General features: G+C 41.3%; 1 protein-coding gene across 1 annotated transcript in view; it reads right to left on the reverse strand.

Moving 5' to 3' along the window:
• Nucleotides 1-12,371, reverse strand: part of ADAMTS12 (ADAM metallopeptidase with thrombospondin type 1 motif 12) — a 646,291-nt gene that overhangs the window by 117,609 nt on the left and 516,311 nt on the right. The window contains exons 15-16 of the mRNA XM_040338094.1: nucleotides 8,368-8,612; nucleotides 2,054-2,189 (exon numbers count right to left, since the gene is read on the reverse strand). Of these exons, the coding sequence (XP_040194028.1) occupies nucleotides 2,054-2,189; nucleotides 8,368-8,612 (381 nt within the window). The remainder of the gene's footprint in view (nucleotides 1-2,053; nucleotides 2,190-8,367; nucleotides 8,613-12,371) is intronic.

Consider the following 12,371-nt stretch of genomic DNA (forward strand, 5'->3'; position numbering starts at 1 on the left):
CCGGACCTGTTTACGATACACCGCCGCAAATTTCCAGGTAAGTGCTTTGTGGATCGGGCACTAAATCGGAAAAATTGCGGTGGTGTAACGTAAACCGGTTACGTTACGCTGCGCCCGCTCTACGTGAATCTGGCCCTTAGCTTCTATTCAAGACCCTAGAGCATGGACAAAATATGGAGTTAAAAAAATATCACAAGTAATATATGAGGGGAAAATATCCTCATTTACAGATATGAGGAAAAATTGGAATGTGCCAGAGAGCTATTTTTTTTAGATATATGCAATTGGCACATGCCTTGTCGGCTCAGTTTTCTGAAGGCATCCCCCAATTAATAGAATCAGGTTTGGAACAAAGGCTGAGAAAGAGAGGGAAAAAAGGGATGATTTCAAGTTTATATGCCCATCTATTGGAGATAGAAGTGTTGGACATGAATAAACTCTGCGAAGGTTGGATGAGAGATGTTCCAGAATTATCGATAGAAAAATGGGGAAAGATATATACATTTCCATTCCAGATCCTAGTCTCACTTCAAGATGAATTAATTCAATTCAAAATAACACATAGGAGCTATTATACACCGTATAAAATGTTTAAAATGTTTCCAAATTCCCCAAACTGTTGGAGATGTGCAGGTACCCCAGGAAATTTTATTCATATATTCTGGTCCTGTCCGAAAATAGTATTATTCTGGAGAGAGGTCCTGAAAGTAATTGATAAAGTGACGTCAGTTCAGCTCGATCTAGAAGCAGAGGTCTGCCTATTGGGACTGGTGGAAGAAAATATGGCCCCTTTAAAAAGAAGAACAGTTAGGCCTGTTGCTCTTCTATGCAAGAAAGGCAATAGTATTAAATTGGAAAAGGGTAGAAGCCCCCTCGTTGATGCAATGGAAAAATGTGGTTAATAGCAATTTATCGCTGTATAGGGAGACATATTGTAATAGAGAACACGGGGAGAAATACGTAAAGGTATGGGCAAACTGGATAGAGAATGTGACAACGGCTTTAGGATAGGGGAGTACGGAAGTGGGAGGGAACTACACCTATGGAAGAAAGGGTTAAATGTATAGAATGTATAAATAGAAAGTATGTCATTGTAATAAAATGGAATAACTTGTACGATTTTTTGGAATAAGTCGATAAATGTGAAATGTGGAAGATATATGGAATGTGATAAAGATAAAGAGGAGAACATTTAATAAAGAGATTTATAAAAAAAAATAGTTGGTTCACTTACCTTTTCCTCTGATTTCCTTTTAAATGTTTTTTTTTTTCTTTGTCCGAACTTCTCACTTTCTGTTTCTCCTCAGTAAACTTGCCACCATTATCCGAGCAGTGGTTAGTCAGCCAGAACAGCTTACTGAACAGCTTACTGAGGAGGAACAGAAAGTGAGAAATTCAGACAAAGAAAACAAAGAAGAAAAAACATTTAGAAGGGAAATCGAAGGAAAAGGTAAGTGAACCAATAATGTACTAGCTTAAAGGAACAAACCTTTACAACCCCTTTAGGACAGGAGGTGTGTTATTGGCAGAATCAGCAGGTGGTAAAAAAAATCCTAAAAAAGGAAAGTAATGCAGCCACTACCACATAAAGATTGGCAAGAGATAAAATATAATTTTTTGTATATTTTTAGTACCAAATTAGGCTGGACATATACTGAGTGAATTCCTAATGAGGAGGCTGATATTTGACTGGTGTATGGCCCTGCCAACTCTACTCCATCCAGCATCCTTTAATTGAAAAAATAAAGGAGCGGAAAATTGTTGGCTGAATAGCATTCGGATGTGCTGGCAGCGCTGTCAGAAGCAGGAAATTAGAAAAATAAAAAAATGATTACTCTATGGCCAACTTAGGAAAGAGGTTGAATACCATTTGGCATGTACCATACTACTATAGTTTCCTTGAATTTAGAACTCCAAATATAAATTTGGACTGCTAGAGCATGCTGTTATCAATATAATGTACTGTGTTATAGAAAAACTGAGCACCACGAGAACCTCTATTTTAAAACTACGACTCAATGTTCTAATGGCTCCCCATTAGAAATGCAATTACCTGCTCCACATGATGCGCTGCAGTCTGACCACATTCCATACTTCCAAGTATATACAGTCTCCACCTCATTTTCTGAGCTGTCTTTTGGTATAACATATTCATATCTAACTCCTGGATTGTTCTCCTGAAATAGAAGCTGAAGAAATAGATTTAAGATAGCATATAGGAAAACTGAACTCACAAAATAAATTCCATAGCCAAATAAGCACCGTGGCTCATCCATACCAGAATCTGGGTCAAAAGTATATAACGGATTGTCAGAGGGACCCAAAACTGCATTAGGAAAGCTATATGTAGTATGATGAATGGAAACAATGCTTATTGCTTATGACTAGTAATGAGTCGAACACACTACAGAGGTTTGGCAGAACATATCTAAAGCTTGGATGCTGAATCCAAACCCCATTGAAACCAATGTGAGCAAAATCTTTTAAATACATTTTCTCAACTTTTAAGGCTGATAGCCAAGAGATTGGCAAATAAGTGTGTGGGGATGGGCACTGCCCCAGGGGACATGTAGCAATACAAAGAAAGTTTTGTAAAAAATTAAATTTCGCAGGGAGCAGTGGATTTTGTATACCCTGCCTGGACAGTCCCCCTAAACCTGCCTGTGAAGTGGCTCATCTTTACTATGTAAACAAAGTAGTAAAGCAAAAGTAATATTTGCAAAAGGAAAAAAGGCTGTTTAATGTTTAATGTAATTCACATTTCCCAGCAAACCTCCCTTATTTTGTTAATAATGCAATGTGTAGACCCTAAAGTTCATGCTGGACCCTCATTAAAGAGGGTGAGGGTCTGGTATGTATTTTGGGGGGTGCCAATTGCATTATTAACAAAATTAAGGAAGGAAGCTTGCAGGAAAAAATGAATTAATGGCTTTATCTTAATCGTAGGAACAGGGCATAGGCAAGTTATTCATACACTATGGTTTAAAGGTTTTAGGTGATTGGACACTGGAAAGCTTCTGAGGACTCGCCCCCCGGGAAGCCTCCCCTATAAGCCTACCCCACTGTGAGTCCACAGTTCTTTGCTTGTATCTCTAGGTGATGGACTTCTTGTTCTTCCTGGAGAAACCAGCTTCACTAGTTTATTATGTATATTATTTATAATCTTCCGATTCTTCAATCAACCCTCATTGTCTTCTAATGCCTTGGCATATAGATCAGCGCAACCTTGGTGCACATGAGAGCCAAACCCAGACCCCATGCTATGGGGATGGCCTGTAATGTTGCTTAGAGCACTGGATGCTGCGTGAGGTGCTCACCTTGGCACTTGATGCAATGTGATGAGTTAGCCACAGGGTGCTATAAAGGTGAGTACCCCACAGAGGAATACCCTTGCCTTTAGCGATAACAAAGACCAAGCCTCAGTTAACTATTTCAAAACAACAGGTGAGCATTTTTTCTGCTAAAGGCCTGCTCAATGCTCAACCTCAGAGTGATGATGCATTCCATACACTGTAGCTGGGCCCAGTTTTAGAATTGGTCTCAGCATCCAATTCTAGCTTTATTTTCAGCATGCCACAAGCGACCTGCTTGACACAAGCAGAATTCTCTACATCTATATAACAATTCCTCAGACAGATTATGACTTTAATACTGTCATCTTTGTCCAGAGCTCAGATGCGCCCTGCCCCTTCTCGTACTTCCATTAGTTTTTCCAACCAAAATCAGATCCTGATATGCTGGTTTTAGAGGATTCTAGTCAGAGAGAAATGAAGACGACATTGAGGCACTGTTGGAGAAAGCCGCAGACATTTTTTTCTCCCCCACATGTAAATATATTGAAGAGGAAGCTTCACACAATATCATGGTGAATGTTGAAAAGCTCATTGCCTCCATCTGCAAAAGTCTTGTCATAGTGCAGATTGAGCCTTCTCACTCTGACTACACCCTCCTGGGCATACAAAATAACCTACACAGACTTCCAAAACATTCCATGTTCATGAACATATACAATGTGCAGCCTATGACAATTGGGTCACATTTCCAAAAGTCTTTGTTTAACTTTATCCAGTTGAGTATAATTTATGGGTCTGATAATGTTGAGATAGATATAGATATATAAATATAGACCTTCACTTTAAGGATTGATAATGCACCCTTGATGCTTTTTCACAGATGTTCACAGCTTCTTCGTTTTGTCCTTGGGAACCAGACACAGGCTGCTGATAAGGCCTGTTCGGAATACACTTTCTACTAAAAGAGTTTAAACTGGCCAGAGACTCTTGAAAAAGTTTTTTTTTGCCAGTCACGTGATGTAACCACCCATTTAACTGTTCCCTTGCTATAAAGAAGAAATGGACTTTAATTGGACTAAACTATAAGATCACACCTTTATCACGCCTAGAATACACTTGATACATACCCATATCTTATGAATATTCATACGTATAAATTGTATACCCCGTAGTTGTAAGCTCAGAAACACTTTCACTTTTACTCACTTATATGCCACGATCTGTGTTGTATTTCTCCATTGCAATGTTTGTATAATTAAAGCACCTACTTATCTTATCATCTGGATCTACTATCTCATTAAATCATCTTAATTAAGACTCCCACATCGGATTTAACACAGTGGAAATAGAGTTTGCAAACACACAGGGTATTCCTGTGGTTGATCCTGCCATCTATCCCAAACAAATATCTCATTGTATGTATTAAAGATGTCCCGTCTTTAAAAGAAGATTTTAATATTTGTCTGTTCGCCCTTTTAGTATCTCTCTTTACCATGCAGGCCCAGCCCTGCAACTAGCTCTTGCTGCTATCTCTGTGTGTCAAACTCCAGCCCACTGGACTAGGACAATGAATAACCAACACAACCTCTCCATTCATATGCACAGAATTTCTGGCTAAAGGATTGGGCAGCAGAACCATCCTGCAAAAGACACCCCACACGTATGCCATTTAACAGACAATTTCTGTCTGGTGAGGCAATTGATCAATTTAATAAAGAGTTCACAGGTGGAAAAGTTTTGCTCCCCCAAAAAATGGGTGACAAAAACTCCCTCCTCAGGAGATTCTAGCTCCTCTAAATGCAGAGCATCTCCTTGCTCTACCCAGACTTCAACTTCAAATACTTAGTTCAGACCTTTCCATCCGCAAATGACTTGATCAACAAAGGCCAACAAGCCCACATTAAGGCTCTCTTCACAATAAAATGGGTGTGCTTACTGCGAAGAGTGGGGGGAAGTCTTTTACAGTTTGCATCCCTCCGAGTCACAGAAATCCCAGACTTAATTGGTGGTTTCAAAGCAATAAAAGATAGAATTTAAAACTGTACCACCTCACCGATTTCTTCTTTTAAATTAACCCAAAACTGTCCAAAGACAGTCTGAGTTTTAAAAGGCCCTAAACCACCTCTTGTCACAGGGTGTTGTTGTACTTGTTGTACACAGGGTGTTGTTGTTGATTCTACTTAAATCTTTTTGCAGTGCCATAAACCAACCTAGATACAAGTTCTATCCTGAACTTTAAATCCCCCAACAAATTCCTTCACATTCCAAAGTTTCACATGGCATCTGCAAGGTCTGAGACAAAAGGAACACATGGCACCTGTGCCATCAAAGATTCTTACCTGCATGACAGCAGGAAGCTGTGATGTATAATAATGGTAGTAATATCAATATTACACATGACATTCAGCTCCAGATAACCAGGAAAATGTTTGGGTGTCCTTTGTAATGCTCAAGGAACAGCCAAGGTTTGGTCCAAACACAAGTTAAAACTAAAAGTGGTTACAAGGGCAGAAAGTTGTTTACCTGAACCCAATTTTGATCCAGTGTTGTGCCTTTGAGCAGCATCACTGCTCTCTCTCTCTTTCCTTAACAGGACATGGTATTTATAGACAAATAATGGCTAACATCTCTGCATGATTATATTGCTGTCTATGTCCCCAGAATAGTAAGGTAATAGGGAATCCAAAATGTTACAGTTATTACAGTCATGTGACTGTCATCTTTGACTCAGACATGACAATGGATGCACAAATAGGATCAGTAGTCATCTCACCACCTTCTTTGCCTGTTGTGTAGACTCATCCCCTTCATCCCGGAAGGAGACACAGCAGCAGTAGTTGAAACAATCATCAATTCCTGACTCGATTACACAAACTCCCTCTACCTAGGACTTCCCAAATACCAAATTTCACGTCTACAAGTTTTCCAGAACACAGCAGCCAGACTGGTAACTGGAAAACCCTGGGAATCAATCACCCCATCCCTGAGGACCCTCCATTGGCTAGCCGTGAAGGATCGGGTTACATTTAAGACCCTTTGCCTCACTCGCAAATGTCCTCAAGGAAAAGCCCCACAATACCTCTGTTAAAAAACAAAGCACTACACCCCAAGTCCCCCCCTCCGGTCAACTAACCAGAACCTCCTCCACATTCCCAAAACCCGCTACAAATCAAAAGGCAAACGAAGATTCGCAGTCCAAGGATCCCGGCTATGGAACGCTCTACCTGCGGACATCCGCATGGAAGAAAACATCTGGCCTTCATGAAGAAGCTTAAGACCCATCTCTTCTGAAGACATAGGCGGACACTGGCTGCAAAAGCGCCTTGAGGCGATTTAGTTCGCGTTTGTAGTGATATACAAGTTACTCATTCTTTCATTCATTACCAGGACAGGATGTAATGGGAAATCTTTAAATGGGGACCCCTGTTTCAGTGACAGCTGAGGGTTCCTCTAAATTTTGAGACATTCCCTTTGTTTCTGAGAGAGGAAGTTGAAAGAAATCCCCCATATGGGCAACCACAAAAAAAAAGGAGGAAAAAAAGAAACATACTTACTTTGCTTTCAGGTGTCTTCAGGCCAGCCACGCGAGGCATGAGTCCCCCTCTTTACCTGTTCTCTGGCCCAAGACATGATGATGTCAGCGCCGCTCTCTGCTTTAATTCACTAAGAATAAAGGGTGCTGTTGTGATGCCCGTTAGGGGGCAGGACCATGATGCCCATTCATAAATAATCTTCTGGAATGAATGACACTGGATGTCATATAACCCTGAAGACTGTGGATTTTTTGTGGCCAAACTGACATGCTGTGACTGCTTCAGTTTGAGTTTGGTTAACGGGGTTGTAAAGGTAAAAAAAAATTCCCCTAAATAGCTTCCTTTACCTTAGTGCAGTCCTCCTTCACTTACCTCATCCTTCGCTTTTGCTTTTAAATGTCCTTATTTTTCCTGAGAAATCCTGACTTCCTTGTTCTTCTGTCTGTAACTCCACACAGTAATGCAAGGCTTTCTCCCTGGTGTGGAGAAAGCCTCTTGAGGGGGCAAGCAGGAGGGTCAGGATACTCTCTACTTTGCAGATAGAGAAAGGAGCTGTGTGTTAGTGGGCACCCTGACACTCCTGCTCGCCCCCTCAAGAGGCTTTCTCCACACCAGGGATAAAGCCTTGCATTACTGTGTGGAGTTACAGACAGAAGAACAGGAAGTGAGGATTTCTCATAAGAAATAAGGACATTTAAAAGCAAAATCTAAGGATAAGGTAAGTGAAGGAGGACTGCACTAAGGTGAAGGAAGCCATTTAGGGAAACCATTTTTTTACCTTTACAACCCCTTTAATATTTAATCCTAAACATTTTTGGTATTCTGTAACATGCCATTGGTTGGCCCCAGTCAGAGGAAACTATAGAACTATGGCAGTAGTAGACCAAACTCTCGGTGCACACAAGGGTTGGGGGGCACTTGGCAGAGAAGCAGGACCATATGCCAAGCTTCCGGTTTCAGACACAAGTATTTAAGAGCCTCTTTGTGAAATACTGCCATGGCTCAGAAAGCAATGACTATGCTCATGGCTGTAAATTAATTCTGTATTCATGCATTGTTTTTATATCATCACACCTTGCAATTGCAAAGGCAATTCATAACAACATCATGCAAAAAAGGTTATTGAATTCTTTTGTGTCATGTTCTGCTTCAGCATACATAACAGGTGCATCTTATGATAATGAAAAATCTCATGCTTAGCCCAAGTTACATCAGACATGCTCTGTGTGATGACCTTGTCCAGCTACCGTAGCATATATTTATAAATCCTTGAAATACATTTAAAAAAACAACTCAACAAGTCACTACCGTCTTTAGCTAGACCATCTTACAAGAGGCTGTTTAAACATTTCATTTCTAGATGTCAGAATATCAATGAGTTTGGTTTATCCAAGTATCCTCCATATTAATAATCCTCGGATACTAAAAGGTGATCTAAAATTACAAATCTGTGGAAGTGGAATCATTTTACATTGAGAATCCTTGAATAAGTCTCAGCAGATGCTAATAATATGTTTTATTAATAGGTGTTTCCTCATTACCTGGATGCAGATTGATTCATTTGTGGGCCCTGCAGCAGTGAGGTTCTCCAGATCACCACTTCGCTCGTAATGAAAAGTAGTCCCAGCCAATTTATAATCGCCCATCCACTGTATTATGAAGTCCCCATTCAAATAATATTTCTCAGGGTCTTCACTCCTTATCGCAAGGAAATTCCCAGCGGCTTCCACTTCTTCTACTTTTATTGTTCTTGCTCCTTTTGGAATAATGCCAATATCGACATAGCCTGTATGTGTTAAAGGGTAAGGTTGGCAAGATTAAAGCCCAACAAGATTTATAAATAAAATAATAAATCAAAGCAGTAGTAAAAAAAAAGTATAGCTTTTGTTGTAATACCAACCCTTCCTCCTAAGGCTCATCATTCCCTCCAGACTTCCGCCGCTGTGGATGGTCTTCTAGGCTAAATTATATTATTCAACCCACTTCCTATGAGCGCAGGGGATCATGAAACCGCTCTCTGGGGGTGCACCAGCTGCCCAGGACTACTACTCTATAGAACAGTTCTCAAACATCACTAAACATAATCCTTTAATACTACTAGTCCTGATGTTATTTACTTTGCGTGGAATTTTTCATTTATTTTTACATACAGACAAGTTAACAATAAGGGACAATAAGCTGCTACAATTAACAACCTTGCAGTTGTTGCTCCTCAATAGTGTCTTAGGGAACAATGAAAAGTACTAACCTACGGATCCCCTACGAATTCAATATATTCAGGGACCCCCACCTTTAGTCCCAGTATATCACTCCCGTTGATCTGCCTGTTCTCTGGATCTTGAGATGAACAAACATTTCATATAAATGCATAGATCCATATTGATGTGCCTACCTCGATGCCCCTGTGTGATTGATTGGCTACCCCATTGACATAATTCAGCCTGCTGTATGGGCCAGATTCACAGAAGAGATACGACGGCGTTTCTCTGAAAAGCCGTCGTATCTCTCAGAGTATCTATGCGACTGATTCATAGAATCAGTTACGCTTAGATAGCCCTTAGATCTGACAGGATGCAGTACCTCGGCCGCCGCTGGGTGGAGTTCCCGTCGTATTCCAGCGTCGGGTATGCAAATTAGCAGTTACGGCGATCCACAAAGGTTTTTCCCATCGTTACGTCGGCACAAGTCTTAGTTTCCCGTCGCAAAGTTAGGGCTGCTATTAACATGGTGTACAATTACTCCACCATGTTAAAGTATGCCCGTCGTTTCCCGCGTCGCTTTTGAATTTTTTTTTTCCGGCATAAGTAAGTTACGCTCGTCGCGATTCACAAACACGTTGCGCCGCCGCATTTCGCGCAAAGCACAACGGGAAAATTGCGAACGGAGCATGCGCAGTACGTCCGGCGCGGGAGCGCGCCTAATTTAAATGGTACCCGTCCCATTTGAATTGGGCGGACTTGCGCGGGACGTGTTTACGATACACCACTGCAAGTTTTCAGGTAAGTGCTTTGTGGATCGGGCACTAACACTGAAAACTTGCGGCGGTATAACGTAAACGGGTTACGTTACACGGCCGCAATTGTATGCGAATCTGGCCCTATATTCTCATTTCTTTTAAATCATATACAAAGAAATATTGAGTCACCCTGCTACTTTTACATGAATTATTCCCCTTCTTCTATACACCCCTGAAGAAGTATATTTTGAAATGCGTCGGGTGTTAAGGAGGTTCTTTATGTACTCCTTCGCATTGCGATACCCATTGGAACTGTATATTTTAACTCAATATTTAATTCTTTGTTAATTTTGTATATTTGAAATCAATACTTTTGATTTGGAAAAATACTAAAGACCAGACACAGGGACGGAGTCAGTAACAAAACTGTCATAAAAATCAATAAACACTGAGCAAAATTATAAAACGCAACACTTTTGTGTTTGCCCCTATTTATCATAAGCTGAACGCAAAGATCTGTGGCCCAGATTCTCGTAGATGGGCGTAAAACTCCGCAGGCGTAACGTATGTCATTTACGTTACGCCGCCGCAAGTTTTACAGGCAAGTGCTTTATTTACAAAGAACTTGCCTGTAAAGTTGCTGCGGCGTAGCGTAAATCACCCGGCGCAAGCAGGCCTAATTCAAATTAGCCAGGTAGGGGGCGTGGAGCATTTAAATTAAGCACATTCCCGCGCCGAACGTACTGCCCATGCGCCGTCCGAAAAATATCCCAGGGTGCATTGCTCAAAATGACGTCGCAAGGACGTCATTGGTTTCGACGTGAACGTAAATGGCATCCAGCCCCATTCACGGACGACTTACGCAAACAACGTAAATTTACAAATTTTGACGCGGGAATGACGGCCATACTTAACATTGATTGCGCCTCATATACCCAGGGGCAACTTTACGCCGGGACAAGCCTAACGTAAACGTCGTAAATTTACTGCGTCGGCCGCGCGTACGTTCGGGAATTTGCGTATCTAGCTAATTTGCATACTCAATGGGGAAAACAACGGAGGCGACACCTAGCGACAAAGAAAAAAAATTACATTTAAGATCCGACAGCGTAAGAGCCTTACGCCTGTCGGATCTAATGGTTATCTATGCGTAACTGATTCTAAGAATCAGTCGCATATATACGACGGCCCAGATTAGGACTTACGACGGCGTACATGGCGTTGCGCCGTCGTAAGCCCTTTGAGAATCTGGGCCTAAGACTTTTTCTATGTACACAAAAGCCCTATTTCTCTTAAATATTGTTCACAAATCTGTCTAAATCAGTGTTAGTGAGCATTTCTCCTTTGCTGAGATAATCCATCCACCTCACTGGTGTGGCATATCAAGATGCTGATTAGACAGCATGATTATTGCACAGGTGTGCCTTAGGCTGGCCACAATAAAGGGTCACTCTAAAATGTGCAGTTTTATCACACAGCACAATGCCACAGATGTCTCAAGTTTTGAGGGAGCGTGCAATTTGCATGCTAACTGCAGGAATGTACACCAGAGCTGTTGCCCTTGAATTGAATGTTCATTTCTCTACCATAAGCCGTCTCCCAGGGCTTTTCAGAAAATTTGTCAGTACATTCAACCGGCCTCACAACCGCAGACCACCTGTAACCACACCAGCCCAAGACCTTCACATCCAGCATCTTCACCTTCAAGCAAAGTAGGGGAGGTTTAAGAAACCAGAGTGTGGAGGGAGACATGGGAAAATTATATTTGATGGACGTTTTTCCTCTGTATAACTTTATCTTAGGATGACTGGAGGGAAGACATATAGGTGTCTTCAAATTCCAACCACTCACCCATTATGAGCTGAGGGATCACTGCTTGCCATCTTTGTTTTGACTTCTTTAAGGGTCTTGGTGGAATCCAACATGGCATAATAGGTAGAGATTAAGTTAAATGGTTCTTCTATATGAAGACATTTTTCTAAAGATGGCTGATAGGGGACAAGCCTATTACATTTGGATATTTTTTTTTACCATATAAATACAGACAACAATGAAACAGTGGTGACAATAGTGTAGGATATAAGAATCCTCCTATGCTACTAATTCCTATGCAGATTTAAAGTATAAAATATAAATACATTCAAAACATTTGTGTATGCATGTAAAAATTATAAATACCTTGTTTTACCTTATAGGTGATCACATAGCCTCTGTTCTCAGCTGCATATGGAGTTTAGAGAGCTAGGGGAAGAGAAACAGCAGTACACTGGTCTTCGCATGGGGTACAGCTTTGGTGAATCAGAAGAAGTCTGATCAATGGAGGAGAGCAGACTAAGGCCTAGATTCACGTACGGGCGATCTACGTTGCGCGGGCGTAGCGTACCGTATTTATGCTACGCCGCCGCAACTTAGAGGCAAGTGCTGTATTCACAAAGCACTTGCCTCCTAAGTTACGGCGGCGTAGCGTAAATGGGCCGGCGTAAGCGCGCGTAATTCAAAGTAGGCTGTAGGGGGCGTGTTGTATTTAAATGAGGCCGAACGAACAGCGCATGCGCAGTATCACGTCGTATTTACGCCCAAAGATACGTC

This window comes from Rana temporaria, chromosome 1 (genome assembly GCF_905171775.1).
Source record: "Rana temporaria chromosome 1, aRanTem1.1, whole genome shotgun sequence".
NCBI classification, from domain to species: domain Eukaryota; kingdom Metazoa; phylum Chordata; class Amphibia; order Anura; family Ranidae; genus Rana; species Rana temporaria.